This window comes from Stegodyphus dumicola, chromosome 7, assembly GCF_044657685.1.
Source record: "Stegodyphus dumicola isolate Sdum_Otavi_A_Nest chromosome 7, ASM4465768v1".
NCBI classification, from domain to species: domain Eukaryota; kingdom Metazoa; phylum Arthropoda; class Arachnida; order Araneae; family Eresidae; genus Stegodyphus; species Stegodyphus dumicola.
The window spans coordinates 163,578,982-163,599,577 of record NC_140774.1 but is presented as its reverse complement, the minus strand read 5'-3'; the positions used below and the strand labels follow the sequence as shown (position 1 = coordinate 163,599,577).

General features: G+C 36.0%; 1 protein-coding gene across 2 annotated transcripts in view; it reads right to left on the bottom strand.

Annotated features, from left to right (window-relative positions):
* Positions 1–20,596, bottom strand: part of LOC118191855 (rab11 family-interacting protein 4A-like) — a 207,380-nt gene that overhangs the window by 43,725 nt on the left and 143,059 nt on the right. For both annotated transcript variants that reach the window (XM_085821012.1, XM_085821013.1), the window contains 2 exons: positions 18,101–18,209; positions 4,978–5,081 (listed from right to left, as the gene is read on the bottom strand). In XM_085821012.1, the coding sequence (XP_085677138.1) occupies positions 4,978–5,081; positions 18,101–18,209 (213 nt within the window). The remainder of the gene's footprint in view (positions 1–4,977; positions 5,082–18,100; positions 18,210–20,596) is intronic.

Below are 20,596 nucleotides of genomic sequence, written 5' to 3'. Positions count from 1 at the left end.
TGTTTGCAAGTAAGGACATGAGCTACTAAATCAACGATGATAACATTTGGGAATTCATAACAGGATCCATGGTTGTTGGTATTCTAATCTGTTTTCAAGAGATTCATCCTGTACTCCTTTGAGCTGCCCTTTCACTCATATTGTTACGAAATGTACAGGCGCCGTGAAATAGCTTTCCCGCAAAGCAAGTTTAGGGTTGCCATAAAATGGAAAGGGAAACACATGGTTGCCACATTTGGCAAGAAATCGCCCGTTTGGCGACAAAATTGGTGATATGCCATGGACGGATGGAGAACCTTCTGGAACGAATTCTTACCGGTTTAGCCCAGAATGTTTTCGAACACAAGCCGAAAGCTATATAAACCCTGCTGGTCAGCAGTCAGTATGTGTGCTTCGTCTGGAGTGCGAGATAGTTAGTCAGTATCGAGTTGATGTCTCGTCTAGTGTGCCAATCCCTGCGGAGTCGATCGAGTTGACAGCTGGGCAGCGAGTGCCGAGTGGGTCGTCGAGTTTACTCTTAGTGTAGCGCGGTTAGTGCATCGTCGAGAGAGCGTGTTGAGCTCCGGGAACGACTGAACCGAAGAGCCGAGAGCCGTGTTCTGTGTGTCGTCGAGTGCATCGCGAGTTGTAGCGTGGAGAGTCTCGAGAGTTGGAGTTCCGAGAACGACCGAGCAGAGTCGGGAGCTGTACTCCGGTGCTTTGCAGTGAAGCTGTCTCCACCGTGATAGCCTGATAACATAAAGGATGTGTCGCTGATCGTGTCAGCGTGTTTATAGTAGTTCATCGACGACTGTAAACGTGTTTTGGAGCTGTCCTGACAATACTGGCCAATCAAGTGTGTTTCGATACTTCATCAAGTAGTGCCGTCGTTACTCATTCCAAATCTACACGAACCCCGTACGAACGTGAAGGAAGAAAATAACGTAACGACTGGTGTCAGAAAAGAAAAACGCAACAACTGAAGAAAACTCATGCACAAGAATTATGGGTACCCCTAAGAATGAGAAGTACTAAGTACCGTGGCCATAGTATTGGGCCAATCTGTCATAATGAACGACTTTGGGTTTGGAATTGGGGGATTTACGGATCCGCATCACAACGTCGTTTAATCTGTTAAGGACTGTATAGGGACCATCCCAATGCGACTGCAGTTTGGGAGAAACGCCCTTACGACGACTTGGATTTCACAGCCAAACCTTGTCGTTTTTCTGGAATTGATGTTTGGTGGCTCCTGCGTCGTATCTCTTCTTCATCCTGTCCGTCGAGATGTTGATCCGCTCTCGAGCAAACCTGTGTACTGTTTCCAACCAGACCTGGAGGTCTTGCACGTACTTCTCAGGCGAGGAATGTACATTCGGAGGGCGGCCGAAGAGCAGGTCACTTGGCAGACGGAGATCGCGACCAAAGAGCATCTGTGATGGTGCTTTCGTAGACGGCACTACGGTAAGCAAGCAGGAACAGAGGCAGCTTGCGATCCCAGTCTTCTTGGTTTTTAGAAACCAAGAGCGAGAGGTGGTTCAGGATTGTACGGTTAAACCTCTCCATCATGCCATCAGACTGCGGATGTAGCGGGGTTGTCTGCGTTTTCTTCATTTCCAACAAATCGCAGAGTCCCTTGAATACAGCTGAAGTGAAGTTCCTGCCTTGGTCGGAATGAAAATCTGGAGGGGTGTCCCAAATCTGGACACCCAATTCTGTAACAGAACTTCAGCTGTGGTGACAGCCTCTTGATCTGGAACTGGGTAAGTTTTGAGCCACTTTGTAAAGTAATCCATGACAACAAGGATGTATTTGTTGCCATCCGTGGTCCGAGGAAAAGGTCCATGTATGTCGTGGGCAATTCGCTGGAAAGGCGCTCCTACATTGTATCGCTGCAGCCTTCCTCGGCTACGTCCCTTCGGTCCTTTCCTGGCTGCGCAATCACCACAAGATCGGCACCACTTCTCAACATCGTTTCTCGCCGAACACCAGAAGAAGCGCTTTCGGACCTTGTTTAGTGTCTTCATACAGCCGAAATGCCCTCCTGTTGAGCTGCTGTGTATTTCCTTCAGAACATCAGGCATTTGGTTTCGAGGAAGCAGCAGCTGCCATCTCTTATTAGTTCCATCTTTTATCTCTTTAGTCACGAGCTGCCTTAATAGATCTTCCATTGGTCTTCTCACTGGCATTCACCCTCAAACCCCACTCATGACACCAGTTCGTACGCGGTTCGTAGATTTGGAGTGAATAACGACGACACTTGATGAAGTATCGAAACACACTTTATTACCAATATTAATCAGATAGCTCCAAAATCATTTTTACAGTCGTCAAACTGTTATAAACACGCTGACACGTTCAGCGACACAGCCTTCACACTGTCAGGTAATAACGGTGGAGACAGCTTCACTGCAAAGCACCAGATTACAGCTCCCGACTCTGCTTGGTCGTTCTCGGAACTCCACGTACTCTCGAGACTCTCCTTGCTACAACTCGCGATGCACTCGACAATACATAACAGTATAACTCTCGACTCAGCACATTCTAAGACAAAACTCGACGATGCACTAATTCGCGATACAGTACAAGACTCTCTCGATGCACTCGACGACCAACTCGGCGCTAGACTTCTAGAAACTCGCTCAATGACTGACTATCAGCTCGCTAGACGAGGCACACAATCGATACTAACTATCTCGCACTCCAGACGAGGCACACACACTGACTACTGACCACCAGGGTTTATATAGCTTTCAGCTTGTGTTCGAGAACATTCTGGGCTAAACCGGTAAAAATTCGTTATAGAAGGTTCTCCATCCGTCCATGGCATATCGCCAATTTTGTCACCAATGCCATTTTATGGCAACCCTAAACCTGCTTTGCGGGAAAGCTATCTATAATAAATTATTTAAGGCAGAGAGATCGTTCATTTCAAAAACATGATGAAACTTGCCATACATCCCCAGAATTCCATGGCATATCAGTCCACATTATAAAAGGTGATTTCACAAAGAATTTGAACAAAAGATTACAACTTTAGTCACGATATTTTTACCGGTAATTTTTATTCGTGCTGTTACCTCAAGGTTCACTACCTTATAACCAAAATTAAAATAATAAATTTAACTTCATGGTCTGGAATACCTACAATCTGCTCCAGGTGTTTCTAACATGATAGGACGGCGTTCAACATTAAATACACGTTAGCGGAAACCGCTTTGACGATTATTATGACGAATGTCTGATATTCAGTAGTTCACATGACGTTTCTTCGTCCATCTCGTACTTCCAGGGTATATATTTTGAACAAAGGATTAGATATCCTACCACCAAACCTCTTCTGGTATTACTAACCAAATAAATGTGTGTATGATTAAAATCTAGATTCAAGCAAATACTTTGAATATCTCTTATATAATTTTCATATTTCTCTACACTGATTAAAATGTATCACTTTTATGAACGATTCTACACTGCTGGTCAATATATTGCTACAGCATGAAGGAAATGCGCAATAAACCTGAGACCTACATGAAAGGTCTAACATTCTCGGATATGCAAATATTCAGAATTTCACATTATATAAATCTACCAGAAAAACAAGTTATCGTATCGTACAACTGTTGTCCACGTTTGCCGAGATTCAGTGACTAATGAGAATTTGCAGTCGATGGGTTTAGGAAGACCACATACCGTAACATGCACACCTGGAGACCAATGCCCGAAATAACAGATATCATGTCTGCATTGCTGTTAAGTATGGTGTAAACATATCATGTTCAATAGGTCAGGAAAATGAGTATGTTAGACAGCAGCAAGTGACAGAGGCAGAGGCAGAGGTAGGACGAAGGACATTTCGCTTACTGCCAAAAGTTAACATGGAAATAAAGACCAACTGTGCTAGCCTAACACAGTTCTTGACAGGTTATGGACCATTCCCAGTATACCTGAACAGGTTCAGACTTAGGGATAGTCCTTTCTGCGAATGTGGAGAGGAAGGCGATACGGACCATTATTACTTCCATTGTGTACATACCTGGCACTTGAAGAAACCAGCGGACTGTGCCTGGGCAATGCGGACGTTTAACACACTCAAAAACAGAATAGCCCTTGATAAAATAGAGAAAATCTCAAGACACTGCCTAAGCAGAAACAACCGTGAATAATATTATGTTTCAAATGTTCAGAACTTAAAGCAGATAACCAGAATAACGCTTAGTGCCCGCAGTTATCAATATGTAAAAACTTTTATTAGTATGTAATATTCAACCTTGTTACTTTGGAGTCTTCCCCGCCGTGATGGTATATAATTCCGTTTGGTTCATGTCCGTGGTTGGAAGCCATCATAGCGGTGCACTCAGTCACTCACCACAGCAGCACGTATCTGCACGTACAGTGAGACTAGGTCTACACTGCCATGGATTGTCAACAAGGCGATAATTACTCCGGCTTATACTGTCGCTACAGCGCAGGAATCAGGCCCTACGATGGTGTATTCAACAACGCACACAGAGGTATCAATTGCATGATGTCATCTTTTCTTAATATTTTTTTTGGAGGGGGGACTTACAGCATATCAATGGCGGCACCGGTGTAATGGAGATACCGGGGTAAAAAATGAACACTGAAACCTTTCATCGTCATAACAGCCCTGTATCTGGATTGATGGTTGAAGTACCATGACTATTGGTAATGTAATAATGTATTTGTAAAATGATTGAACTAACTGCTTTTCCTCCCGCTGCAACAATTTTGACGACCTGCAGTGTAATTTGAAATCTCACTATCCATCTGTTTTTAAGCAATTAAATGCAGAATTGCATTTTTCATTTCTCTCTCCACCTTTATTTAACAGATTACTTTCTTATTTCTGTTGTACAACGATACTGTGAAGCCAAGGATGATAAATGATTGATAAGAAATGTATTTAATTTTCATTTTTGTTATAATTTTTTCTAAATTTAACGCGTTTTTGTATAATTTACATCTTATTCTTACTTGTTCTGCAAAGCGGCATTCTCCTGCTTCACTTTGTTGTATCTGTGGTCTGTATTCACTTGATGGTCTGTGAGGGTTGCCACTTGCTGTTGAAGCTCTTGAACCTAAAACGACAAAAACGAGCTGATTGATTAATTTATACATTAAAAAATGTATCAGGTTAGGTGTGTCTTGTGTAAAAATGTATCAGGTTAGGTGTTTCTTGTGTAAAAATGTATCAGGTTAGGTGTGTCTAGCACACACCTAAATGTATCGTAGCATCATTCTCAGATCTAAAGTAGTTCAGAGGCAAATTTTTATAACGAGGATGACATTAAAATACAGCCAGCAGATATTTTCTTTAAAAATAAAATATCAAAGATTTCAAGGATTTTCGATTATGTTACTCACAAAAATGTTAAAATTCACCGAAGGAAAAAAAAAATGATAATTGTTTTGTGTAAAATTTGGAACGGAGCTTTCAGCTGAAATTTGACCTCATTTGAGGAAAGAATAAAAACGTTTAAAAATCCCGCCCATTTGTACATGAAAACATGGAAAACATATTGCTATAAATAAATTTTTAAAATTTCTAAATAACTAAAATATGTCACCAAGTATGGGGTTAAGTCACCAATGTGCTTCACTTTCAGACTACCATTCAAAATTAAGCAAAAAAGCAATCTTGCAACTTTTTGCTTAATCTGTGGAAGTCCAATTCAAAAGAACCAAAAGAATCCCCCCTCCCCAAAAAAAAAACCGATCAGCTACAGGTCTCTCTATTCTTCATACAGAAGAAGATGTCAGAATATATCTGCCAGGAGCTTTCTGAAACAAATCGAAGCACATCATGTAATAAACTTTCTGAAGAACGTAAAGACGAAATCGGCGAATTTCCTATAAATGCTGATATAAGGAGCACCCTCCGAGTATTAAGATTAGGGGTGCAGCATCGGTCAAATAATTTCTAGAAACGTTATGAATAGTTCATAAATAAATTCTTTGATTTTCTTTATTAAAATGCTGTCAATGTTCCTGTTTATATGTTTCTTGCCGTATTTATATCCAATCTGCTAAATTCCATTGCTATTTTGAAGGACACTTTTTATCATTGTTTAATGTTAGCAAAATAGCTGTGGACAAACGTGATCATAATTAAACCACATTAACTGTATCATTAAACAAAAAATCTCATTTGAAATCGAAATATTTAACATATCTGAATTCTGCATGTAATGTTTCTCTACCTAAAAAAGAATTCCTTATGAATTAATTATTTCTAATCAATCAATCAAGCAAGCAAAAAAAGGGGGGTGAATCAACAAAACATAGATTTTACTCAAGATTTTTAAGGCCAAATCAACAAAACATAGATTTTACTCGAGATTTTTAAAGCCAAAGTTTTCTGGCCGTGGTGAAAGTGCTGCAGCCGAAGCGGATAACTGCCGTTTTGTCTTAAATCATAAACAAAGCACTACATTTTATCTCCAATAGCCAATTTGATTGAAAAGAAAAATCAAGATTAATTTTATTTTTGAAGTAAAACTTTATTTCTATCTATTCTTTGCTCAGTTTTCGAATCCATGACTTCAGATGTTCACCGGATTAAAGCAAAAAGCTTAACTGCATGGAAATTCTGTCCGTAAGCAAGCGATATTTTAGGAAAAACAAGTCGAGATGCTACGCCAATAAATGCTGTCAATTATCGCTGACAGGTTTAGCTGGAATTTGTTAAAAAGAATTAATCCTAGCTTTTTTGTAGACGCGCTGTGTATATAGCAGGCCTGTTCAGGGCTATCACCCAGTTCCTGTTGATGAAACGCACAGACTGAAACTGAATAAACCATTTGAAGAAACGAAGTCTTAATGAATCAGTTGTCCTCAGCTTTTTGGGGTATTTTCAGAGTGCCTTTTCCGAAATTCTAACCGCAGGGAGAGAGGAGATTTATTTATTCCACAAAACATGTAACTCGAAACGATTTTTCTGAGACACCAAAAATAACCTTCTGGGTGGATGGCAAACGACAGAGAGTATCTGAGTTCACGGTCCTCCCTCTTGGGAAGCGAAGCAGGGGACTTGCGTGACAAGGGTCATGAAACTCGCAGATTCCCGGAGAATTAATAAGATATTATTCCGGTCAATAAATTTCCTTTCGTTGCACCCTAGTGGGCAAGAATAAGGATAGGGCAGTCATTCTGTAACTCAGCACTTAAAATGGTATAAATTACTCGTAGTTGGCAAGTTATAGCTCTCTCGTGCTGCGGCTACGAAAATAACTTTTAAGACCCTTTCATCTAGGGTTACATATCCGTTGCAATAAATGTGATTTCATTCATATTTATTGGAATAATTTACATGACAGACTACTTACTGGACGATCTTAAATAACAAGAATGGCTAAACTTCACGCTAATGGTAGGTGCATGTTTAGGTATAGAAATACAATACACTAACGAATAACTGGGGTCATACTGAAAGTTTAATTTAAATAAGTTCAATAGGTTCAGCATTCAGAACAAGAACACACTCCCAAACAGCAAAAGCAATGTTTTTTATTTATATTATCCTTGTATTTAGATGGAAGTCAGTGAAATATTAATAATTGGATATTTATATTTACCAGTTAGCGATATTTATATAATCAAGATTATGTACAATTGAGAATAAAACGTACTGTTTGAGAATAAAACAATTCCTAAATATTGTGATATCGTCTGCTACAGCTGCTGTTATCCCACTCATTTTCTTTTCCTTTTTATATTTCCCCTAGAAATTTTGCTTTATTCTGATAGTTTGTTACAGTAAATTTTCCATCTAAACAAACTTAATACAGCTGATTGATAGTAAAAAATGCTCCCCCCCCAACAAAAATGGAATAAAATAAAAAGAGTTTTCTGTTGGTTTTAAAATAAATGCTCTTACTTTTGCTAAACAATGCTATACGCGCAACTAAAGATGCTGTTATCTAAAAGACGGATAATATTATCCTGGATGTTTCTGGTTAAATCAAGAATGATGTTAATAAATAGCATAAATTAATGCTTTCTGCTGGAGGCAAACTCCAGCAAAGACTGACTTCCGAGAATGGCTGGTAATTTGCCAGTCGAATACTGATGCAAAGAAATTTGATTAACGTATAATAAGATGAAATAAAATTGAAATGATATTATTTTTTTGGGGGGAGGGGGGTCATTGTTGTTGTGATACATTATTTGTAAATCATTTTATAGGAGTACACAAACCGACCGCCAAACTTTAATAGCAAAACGTTTGCTGAAAATACTCATCTTATATACGGAAATATAACGCAATTTTAACTTGCCTTGAATTCAAGAAAATATGTTCCTAAATAAAGTTAAAGTTTGTAATTCTATTCCTACATTAAAGTTTGTTTCTTAGAAGCGTAAGAACAGACGAAAATAGCATGTTGTTATACATTCTTGCATTCATTTACAGTAATACACGGAAGCTTGTACAGAAAGAATAAAAAACGGGCAGTTTTTAGTTGCCCATAATTCCTGAATTAGTTACGTTACAACTGCAGAATATTTGTTACAAATTTGCTAATAAAACACCTCAACAATTTATAATATTATAATTTTAATCTTAAAAAAAGCAGCATTTTATAACAAAAGTACACTCAGTTTCATCTTAAATTGATACTGCTTGATTTTGTTAATTAAACTGTAATTACGTAATTGGCGATCTTTCTTTGCATGATGCTCCAGACAGATATATTTCATAAGAACTCATTAATTAAAAGTACTTCTCATTATGACTTTAGTTGTGCCGATAAAATATTTAAATGTATTAGCTCAAAACAGTTCTATACATTTATTCCCAATTACAACGCAGAAAAAATATTTATATTTCATATCTGAATCAATGTCCACAATCCAAGCGTGAATCATTAGATTTCTTTTTTCTTTTCATTTCGGGCGGGAGGGGAAAGGCTGTTCCATTCTAAGGCTAATGATTGTCATTTCTCGTCGTTGCACATTTATCAAGTGCAGCTACTGCGCTGGTAAACATCTCTAAAACTAATTAACTGGAAAGGATGATGCCATGTCTGTACTATCATTCTGTTTCTTCATCATCAGTTTCTGCTGCGGGTTTAAGGGGTTTAAGTCAACAAAAATTGGTTTTCAAATTACTAAAAAGAACTGGAGCTGAATTTCCAGTTTGAAAATGAGAAAAAGGGCCAAAAATGCGTTTTCTGTTTTACAAATATCTTCTGGCTTCAATACGCAAGCCATTTTAAAAGAAACAGATAAAACCTAATTCTTTTGCAGTTTTAACGGGCTCCATTAGAGCGAATAAAGTTCACTTGAAGGCAGAAAATCAAGAGCATGCGTTTATTCTTTTTCCACCAAACGCATTCTGGATTCGTCATCCCCTTCTTTAAACTGGGAGATTCAATTAAAAAAAAAAAAAAAGAAAGAAAGAAAGAAAAACTTTTTCATTCATCCATTAAAGTATTCTTTATCATCTGACATGCATTGCACTATTAAGGATCTAACAAACGCTATTTGATGACATTTTCTCCATATAATTCCGTTATTGCTGTTTTTAACCTAATTCTCAATTTAGATAATCATTTTTATTAATTTAATCAAATTTATTACTGACTTATTAATCAGAACTTCATTGCAATGTGCGAGTGAACACATTAGAACGTTAATCATAGCGTTCTGCAAATTTAAGATTATTTTCCATTTTTTAAATGCTTTAAATATTAAATTCGCTTTTCATCTGCAGCTAAAAAGCACTGCATTTGCAAAATAACGAATTTATTATCAGAACGTAAAAGCTCGTGTTTTTTTTTTTTTTTTTTTTTTTTTTTTTTTTTTAATAATTTGTTAGAATTCTATTCTGTGTTGTGATTCATTTATGTGAGTTTTCAAAATGATTAGTTACACAGCAATTATAAGGAAACAGAGATTCTTAATATTGTTGCGTGCGTACAGGTTAGACTGAATGCACACAGGAGCCGATGATAGCTTGATAAAATTTATTTTACCAAAAGAAACACTTGTCAGTTCTGGAACTCGTACAGATGTAGACTACAATCAGTAGTTTCACTTCAAACTATTAAGAACGTTAAACACAACGGAATGCAAAGCGCATGTAAAAGGCGAAGCGCACACGGAGATGTTTCAGTACTCCGTACTCCACGTTGAAATAAAAAACTGAGAAGCTGATGCTCTCATCGGTCTTATATAGTTTTTTACCTTCCACCGAGAAATCTCTAGCACCTTCCACTTCTCGAAATTACTGAAAGGCAAATGAGGATCGGATACGGTTACAGTTACATATAGAAATCAATTACAGTTATTCACTTACAATACCAATTACAGCTATACAGGGACAGGACCAAAATGTCGCCAAACGGTCACCAGGTTTGGCGACTTTTGGCGATACTCCTTAATTTAGCAATATAGCCATTTACTTCAAATTTGAATAGATTTGCCCCTGTAATCGTATTTTTACGGCACAACATTGTCTCTTTCAAGCATTTTACGTTGCATTATACAAAAGATACTACAATTTCGCATATAATCTCATTTAAGTTATTTACATATATACAAAATTCCGCAACAATATTCTAACGAGGTGGCTCTTCTTCAGCCTGTCAAATGCGAATTAAGAAGCATTAATAAATATTATTATTTAATTTCAAAGCCTTTTCACTATTTTACTAGAAGTTCAACTCATTTTTAAGCAGCAATAAATTTATGTATTTCATTTGAAATGAAACAGACTAGATCGAATTTAAAGATCTTCAACTGTAGTAGAATCCTGAAGAGCTGTTATATTTCTGTCATAATTATTATTTTTTAAATCATTAAATTAATGCTTCCCAAATGAGATATCCAAAACTCATCACGAAAATTAATAGTGCAGTATTTTCTAAAATTCTACGCATATGGCCTTAGAGGTATTGCTTATTAATTATAATAAAGAGCTGTAAATGTTCGTAAAAGTTGTTAGTTAGTTACATTATAAATTAAACGGATTTAAAATTATGTGAACTGGATACGTAATTAAAAACGAAATAAAGATTTAAATTATTAAAAAATCAATTTATGCTTTTAAATCACTTATTTAAGTAATTATCACTTCCTTCCCTCTCACGCATGTTCTCGCGGAATAAGTGAATAGCATGCCCAACCAGCACGAATTAATTTTGCAATTCGAATCTCGGCGACGGCATAGTTCATTGTTCACGTTTTCTGTTACAGAAAAACACGAGAAGTCTCTATAATGGCATCCGAACTATACTGTGGTGACCGGTCACCGGCCCGTTCTTGTGAGTCTCCCCAATCGCCTTTTAGATGGATAGAATGTAAGGAATTATCGAATTTCTCCCGTAAGGGTTCTCATGGTGAAAGTGGTTAACACATGCAGTTAACACTGAAAAATCCCATGTTCTAATCAAGGAGAGGACACAGTCGATTTCACACGTTTTCTAGTTCCAACTTCAGCCGGCTATTATGAAGTTCCTTTGTGATAGACCATCATTAGCGTTATTGTTATCAATTAGTGAGTTTTCTTCTACTTCAAGATTTCGTTAACACAATTGGAAAAGCAGAACCAGGTAGTTAAGATCTAAATTTAATTTTTTGGCTTGCAAATAATTTAACTTACTGTTGTTTGTTCATCTCACAATTTTAATTAATTGAGATTTAATGTTACTACTTGCATTATTTCTGAGCCCAGATCAAAATAAATATTTAGATCATTTACATTGTTACACTGATTCAATGTTCTGGTGTTGATAGACAAAGACGGGACAAGAAGTCGTCTGATAATCTGAAAGTTTAAACTAGCATTTAGTTTAACTGAAACTAAGAATAATTTAAGCTGTAGTAAAATACAACAGCCAACTGAAGTTTTCAGACTTCTTGCTTAAACTTAAGATTTTCACTTCTATTTAAAACTCCTGTCATTTACATATTCTGATGGAACAGACAAGACAGCAGAAGTACAGAACAGACTTTCAACATAAGAAATAATATGTTAATTATAGCAAACCTTGCAATTTAAAATTTTAGAAAAAGTGTCGCAGATGTTGCTAACATCAAAATAGTTTATTATCCTCTAGGCAAAGCATTCAGACATTCAAAAGTATTGTCAAAGATGCTAAGTGGCAAATACTAGGGCACGCACAAACAATAAGCTGCAAAACGTGATATTCTGAACACAAATCAGGGGAAGGGAGTGAGCTTTCAAACAAGAAGAGGAAGAAGTTCAAATTCGTTTCCGAGGTGGCCACAGCGACCTACGCGAAGCGTGACACACTGCTGATGATTTATCGCATCTGGACTAAATACTCTACGTTTAATCATACGCGATCGAAATTTCTAAATTCTTTTATTTCATGGCTCGTTGATTTAATAGATATTCCTTTCTTTCTGCACACGATAATCAATTCGCTCCGTGACATAAAACTTATGCCTTAAATTTGGCAACTTAATGACAATACATAAGACGTGAAGGAAGATCACGGACGGTAAAGTTATCTCCCATTTTCTATGGAAACAAAATATACCTAGTATATGTTTGGTAAGCCGTTATGCTATCAAGTGATGAAGCAATTACCATTTAATTTATACGCGAAAATATTTTAGGTTATCATAAATCAAAAGTTAAGCAAGTTTTGATCTTTTGTAAGCCAACACTCCGCCTACAAATTAGTTTTGGGGATACTTAGAACATTTTTAGAACTGTAAGAAGTTAGTTTTGAAGTTAGTGGGGTCTTTAGAAAAGTTTTTCGAAATTTTTGAACCATTACATAACCTTACTGTACGCCTAAGATTTTTAACTATGTTCCACAGTATTGGCAACTAGTCATTCTCAGACAGCTGCCATTCGGTAAAGCAAAATATTTGAAATTTATCCTTGATATTGAATCAATTTATAATTGCTTATAAACTAATTATTAAAAGCAATTAAAAATTTAAATCTTTATTTTATATTTTCAATAACATATCTGCGCAACGCGAGATTTAACGTTTCCCATTTTTAGAATAGACTAACAGATTTATTATACACAGCAATAAATACAATTCAGCATAGTGAAATCACTGCCTTTGATTCATAAAACAGGCTTAATTTTTTAATGCAACGTTTTGGAGATGCCTTCTGCCTTCTGCCAGATGCACTTGATACAACGCAGAGCAGAGTGTCTTGCGTAAGGTTCACCATCTTCTGATAAATTTCAGTTTTCAGGCTGCAAACGTCAGGTGGGGGTGTGAGTGACTACTTGAAACCGATGGTCGTAAATTACAAAAATGTTTTAAATGGAGCAAAGATTCATGTTTTCGCATTTTTAAAGAAACTATAGAGTCATTACGGTTTTTCGATGCAGGGTGGCGTGAAAAATGCGAAACGCCCCTCGTCAGGACATCTCGAATACGTGCCGAGGGTGCTACCGACACACCACGAAAGCATGCGGAAAGAAGAGAGAAAATTCATTGATAGAAATATTAAAACCTGTCAATCCCACGATTTTCTATGACATCTTATAAAAAAATTTAAATGTAAAAAATGAGAAATCTAACGGTAGCTACACTTAAAATACTTTTGTACTCGTTAAAAAATGAAACACAGAAAGTTTGACGAAAAGTGCGGCAAAAAACTGACCGAGATATTTGATATTAAAATCGGAGGTTACAATCAGGGGCTGTGCACAAATTGCAGAGCGAAATGTTTACATTTATATGTACGTAAATATAAAATACCAGCTAAGAAAACAGTTTTCTGGTGTTAAGAAACTGACAAGCATTTATATGTAAATTGTTGTGAAAAATATTGAACAACATTATTTTTTCCTAATCACAATTTTATCATAATGTCAAAAGTAAATAAGAAAACGCATCATGCTTTATGCCGTATCATGGTAAAGGTATCTGGAAGACGATAGCAATGCCTTAATTTTCTTACAAGACACTTTCAAGAAGTTGCACTGACGAAGTGCGGCTTGTTTTGGGAACCCAAGACATTGGCATGCTGAATAGTGTACTTAATGGTGTATACAATAAATATATTAGTCCGCACGCTAATTGATATAATTAAAAATGAATTTAATCTATCAAATATCGAATTCATTTTTTAGGAACAGCGTGACTCACTGCAATTACTAAAACGTGCTTCTAACGTGACAGTTAACGTACCCTGGCGCTGAAGCGTTTAATTCTTTTAGTTATTTATCAAATTTATGTATTATAAAATGCATATAACTGAGAATACATCCAACAAATAATTATGAATAAATTTACAGCATTATTGGAATTAATAAACTATGTTTCAAATGCCATATATTAAAATTTCTATTTCAGGCTGAATTTGGCTCAATTTCCGACTCGTCGTGCTTCTTTTGCAAAAGTGGTTAGCATTCAGCTGGAATGTTTTTTCACCAGAAAACTACAATATTCTTCACATTTTTTACGCACTGATTTAGAATTCACTCATTAAAAGAAACAAATCAGAATACTAGAGGAATTATTACTAACCTTTTGAGCAAGCAGGCATTTGAAATCGGTGCTGAAGCAAAGGGCATCCGCCAAACAATAATCGGAACCATCTGCGCAACCATCGGTTTCGGAAGAGAACGAATCGAACGTCCAGAAAGAAGGAGTCTCGTAGCGTAGCGCTGATGGGGAAAGATCCATAGAAGAGGCGGATTCACCGCTCACTCCCAAATCCTTCTGTCAGCGTCGTCCTTACAGGCAAGAGGACAGAAGCGCGTGACGAAAAATGCAACATCGAACAACAACAACAGAAGAAAAAAGGTGCAGAAAAACGCGGTTTGTTCAGGATGCGAAGCGAATAAAGGTACGAGAACGCGACCTCCATTCTTGGAATTATTTCGCCAGAAGTTTTCCCTCCTCCTGATTCGAATAGTAATCAGCGATTTCGGAAGAAAAGACACAGCAATCTATTAAGAATGTTTATGGATAAACACCATAATAATGGCTGCTGCGAGAAAAGGCATCTGGAGGGTTACTTTTAATGGCCCTATTTAAATCACTGATACTGAAAGTAGATGATAGTTCTGAAATAGCAAGGTAGAGCACATTTTTTCAATCATCCGGTTTGTTTAGTCATTTTTGAAATAATCAGCCATAACTGATTATTACCCCATGGCTGAGCATACGTAACCTTAGGCTACAGCTTGATTGCCGACTACAGAAGCACTTCTGTGAATAATCTTACACGATTACATAATATTTTGAGTAATAATGACCTGCCTGCGCAGCAAATGTGTTCAGAAAAAGAATTCGAAAAACGTTACGTTTCAAAATTATGCGTACGCAAGAATATTTATACAAAACTCGCTCATAACAAGGTGATACCCCGATTCAAGCTTTTCCCAACTCAACACCAAATCGAAATTATTCTTTTATCGTTGTTTCCAGTTCAGCCTTTGTTTGCATCTCCCCTTACATAAACGGAACGGGTTCACGAAGGTGCCAGACTCCCTTTGTTAAGTCGACCTATCAAAAACACAGTTACCTTCATAAAGGTGCGCACAGCCATATAAGAGTAAGAGTGCGAGCAGCTCTATGCTGAGGCAGGTTCGGTTTTCGTTAGCATTACAATTTAGGTTTGCATAAGCCAATCGGAACTTCCACACTTATGGAAGTTTCTGCCATTCCCCCTGCATAAAAGTGTGGCCACCGTTATGAAGCGATCCAGCGTAAATGCAAAGAGGATGAATTTAAAAATCTTTACTCTCAATTTTTTAATCCTTCATTTTTATTTGTTAATCAAACAATCCTTCATTTTCATTAGATAATTTTTGCATTTGATCTTTCTTGAGAGCTAAATTTTAGTAGATTTTTTCTTATTATTAGTTGTTGCATTATATTGTACTTAGCATAATAGGCACTACTTTGAAATAGTTTTTAAAAAAATAACTAAAAAGTTCTATAAACCCTTTATGATGGTAGTAGGTCTTCTGAAAGACTGAAAATAAGCAGTAGGTCTGTTCATCAACCATTTGTAATGGAAGTATTCTTATAAAGTTCGGCGTATTGATTGCGTGTTCCCTTTAAAGAAGCATAAGAACGCTAACTGAGTTATAAAAGAAATGAAGTGATATCTTCCGGCTGGGCTCAGTTGGGAATAAAATAAACGGGATATTTCTTTCTGAGGCTCAACCGGAAATAAAAAAAAACTGTCAAGGCTGAGCTCGAGGCAACATCTGAACTGATATTAAATCTTACAACATCACAGTAGCAAGAGTGCTTCTGAAAAAGATGGGGGGGGGACCACTCTATGATCTAATTCCTTGGAATTTGATCTGTATATAAGAAAAATAAGAAGGATGCAGTTCCGCTCTTCTTACATATATCTATCTCTTTTACAATCTAAAATAGGAACACTTTCGTATGTGCGCTCCAGGCTAGTTGCGGCACCCTGGTACTGGCCAGCCAGTGTCAGGTAAGACAGAAAACTTCACAAAGCGTGCTACATTATAAGCAGTGTGTAAGGGAGCCGGCACTTTAAGGAAGATCAATTTAAACCTAACAAAAATCATCTTGCACTAAAGTGCCCAGCAATCATTATTGCAAACATTGCTACATTGTTTAAAAAAGCAAACGAAAATGTCACTTGCAAAAGGCAGCTGGAACATTTATATCTCTCCCCCCTTTAATTAATTCATTTCTTCGTTTTCTGGTTTGTTTTGTCAAATTTTTAAATCAATTTTTTATTCCGTTCTACCGATACAATTTTCGCAAAAATTTTCAAACATATGCATCTGCGGTGACAATGCAGTATACCACAGATATGGATATATTACTATTTTCATTCAGCTTTGAATTTTCCATCTTTAATTGTCAAACTAATCATGGCAAAATTTTTATCTTTATATCACTGTTAGATCGAAAAAAAATCTCTTACATGAGAGTTTTTCGGAATTTCTAACACAATTTATCGAACTTTGAAAAATTGGTCGATTTTATTTTAATTACCGTAATTCTGCTAACAGTCACAGTTTTTGAGAACAGTTTTTGAATAAAATAGAAATTTAAACGAGTAGAATGCAATTTTACATCAGAAATATTTTTCATATCATATTTCATATTTTTGTGCTCAAAGAGAGTGATTTTAAATCTCCGTAATTTTTTTTTTTCGCATTCTAAAAGAAGTATAAAACTAACTATCTGGGAATAAATTATGCGGTTTAAGTTAAATGCATGGGAAAAAGTGTGGAGAAAGCTCTCATCCGTGGGTTGTATTAGGACATTATCAAAATTTTAAAGAACCATCAGAAGTGCTAACAGTGAATTTTCGCATAAATATCTCTTTGATAATTTATATTTAGAACCAGCAATTTTTAATAGCCACACAATTTTATTTTTAGTCACATATAATTAAAAATATTACGATGGTTAAAAACTTGCATTGTAGTGCATTTAACTAAAACTGCTACTTAAAAAAGGGTTTCTATATAAAGTTAAAAACCTTATAATTTTAAAAATACTGGCCCTCTGCGAAGGTTTCTGTTTTGGCGAACAATAACTGACCTGCATAATGTGCTATTTTATTTTAAATTTGAAAACTGATATTCATAATGATATCGGCATTTCTATGCTCCGAGACCTTTTGTGAGGGCTTCTGTCTTGGCCAACAATGTCAGATTTGCTCAAGGCTGCTGTCACTTTTTGAACCTTAATTAAATGAATAAAATCTTAGAATTTGCTCGCTCTACAGCGGTGTCCTTATGCTGCAAAATCCAATATCGTTTTTAGTTAAACACTCGAGTTAGTTTTACGCTTTCGAATTTTACATAAAACTTAAGTTTTCACTTAGAGGGTGGCAACGTCGCCCAGCTAAACTTTCCTTTAGATTTTGATCCTGAAGATAATTCGCTATCTACAAGAAAATAACCTTATCACTTAACAAAATAAAATAAAAACGTACTAGCTTTTAAGCAAAAATTAAATAAAAGCGATGTTCTTTCTTCTGCGTGCAGCTGATATACAATAATAATTCTTGTAAGCGTCCAGCCATGACTAACAACTGCCCATAAATGTCAGTTTCATCAAAGACGAGCAGCAGACAAGCCAGACTGCCATTCTACCGAAGAAGTCACAGCAGCACAGGAAGACAGAAAGCGACTTCGGTTCATACCTTTTGGTTGAGATCCATGACGTCGTCCTCGATGGACATGGGAATATCCACAGGATACATTTCATCCGAACTCTGAGAGTTGCGTCTACTTCCATGTCGGTGGAGTTGACTAGAAAAAGAAAAGTAGCTTTCAATAAAAACCAACGTTCATAATATAATTAAAGAAATAAGAAGACTTTAAAACACCGATTGGTTTAGATAATTTTTTTTTGGGGGGGGGGCTAAATAAAAAGCAAAGAAAAAAAATTATCATATGTGGAATTTTAATAATATTCTACAAGAGCTAGAGTCACCTAAATAGATAGATATTTAGTTAATAGCAATAATTCTACCTAATAAAATTTTATCTACTGAAAAAAAAAAAGGGGGGGGGGCTTTTCTTCCTTCTGCTAACAGCAAAGTTTCTTTTCAAGTTTTTAATCGTGTGTTTTCTTTAACTTCACTCACCTCTTCCCCTTTTTTGTTGACATTTATGACATTCTAAGCGGTTTTTTGCACAGTTCAGAAAAGAAAATTTTAACTTATTTTCTATATCTTTAAAACTAAATAAAATTTTTACAGATTCTGGAGGGCTTAAATGAAATTAATAATGATAGATCAGCTAGTGTTTGTTTTTCAAGATAATTAGAAAATTAGGTAACGAAGCATTAAATATATAATTTCACCGTAAAATTTCATCATTACATGGTTTTAAAGGGGCCAGCACGTGTATAAACCTTAAGCTTTTTCTTAGTATCGTGATGTTTATAAAAAGAAGGAGGGAAGGGTTTTTTCGTAAAATTAGAAAAGAATATACGACATCAAATGTGCATCTACAAAATTTTAGACATTTTAAAAACCTAATTCCCGCAAACCTGCAACTTACTTAACGATAACTGACAGAATTTATTAATGTGGCATTTCTGCTTGCTTTTCCAGTTTATAACTACGACATTTCTACTTAATTTTCCTAAGAAATCACTTCTTTACGGGTAGAATTTTGTATGCAATTAATCGCGTGCTTGGATGCAGTGAACATCTGCTGTCATGGATTCGAAAGCTGAGCAAAGAACAGCAATAAAATTTTCCTGTAAAGCAGGAAAAACAGTAAAGGAAATATTTGAAATGTTGTGTAAAGCAAAGCATATGGAGATCAAACATCACCCTATATCTTTCGTTGGCATGGACGCGAAAATACTGATGATGAACTAAGGAATGGAGTTTCGAATAGGTGAACACATCGAAAACGTTCGAACACTTGCTGCTGAAAAATTGTCACATATGTTTTCGAATGATAGCTGATGTGTTTGTTCACCGTAACTGCTCTTGTTCAGTAAACTGTCGCAGAAGATCTTGAAAAAATAATAGCTTGTTCTCGTTTTGTCCCTCATACACTATGATTTCAGAAAAGACTTGCATTTCTGCATATCATGATTTGATAAAAATAGCAGTCATTAATCCTGAGTTTTTCACACAAATTCTGGCTAGAAATGAAGCTTTGCTTACGATTCCGAGAGAAAACGGCATCTACTTGAACTGAAAAAGAGTCAGCAGGGTCACATAATTTCGGTTTCAGAAATTTCGAGTAAAACCCACACTGATTACTTTTTTAGATTGGAAAAATAATAATTCACCAGGAAATTGTCCTTAATAGCAAAGCAATAAATTCCCTTTTATAAAGCCGTAAGACAGCTTAAGATAATTCAACATATTAAACCTGAAAAAGCTCAGCGGAATAATGGGCTTCTGCTGCACAAGAATGTTCTGACACATAATTCCATTCACATAAAAGCAATTCTAGCCCCCCAAAAAAGTTTCACAATTCTCGACTAATCCTCTAATTCACCACATTTGGCATATGAGGATTACCTTCTCTTCTCTAAAGTGAAGTTTAATTTCAAAGATCGTTCAGAGACTTAAAATAGTCTTCAAAAAGATAAGTTGTATGAACGAATCGAGCAGCTGTATGAACGTGTCAAGACTGGTTTAGACTTATAAATGTCGTATATTAAATCTAAAAAGCAAGCTTTGATTTTGAACGAAGTTAGTCCTAAAACTTTGTAGACGTGCAGTGTAGTAATATTTTGATATGCTGGAAAAACAGTTTCTAGTATATGCGATATATTATTATTATTATTCTACATGAAACACCATGATAAAGGTAATAAACGTTTACTTTCCGTGGCACGAATACAAATTTTTTATTAAGGATCTTCAAGACATTAACTTATGAAGAATATGAACTGCCACAGCCCTGATGCCAGCATATCCAAATTACTGAAAATTTTATTTTATTTATTTATTTTTTTTAATATAAATTTCGGAAAAGTGACAACTGCCATTCTGGAGGCACAATTTTTGTGCATGTCACTCTCAGAAGTGGTGGAGCTAAGTCGTTTAATTTTTAATACACGAAAAAGCAATTACCGTTCTGGATTACTACAGTTAAGGATTTTACACAGTGGAGAAAATTTCTTTATTATTAAATTCTGAGAAAATAACCATAACAATTTCCCT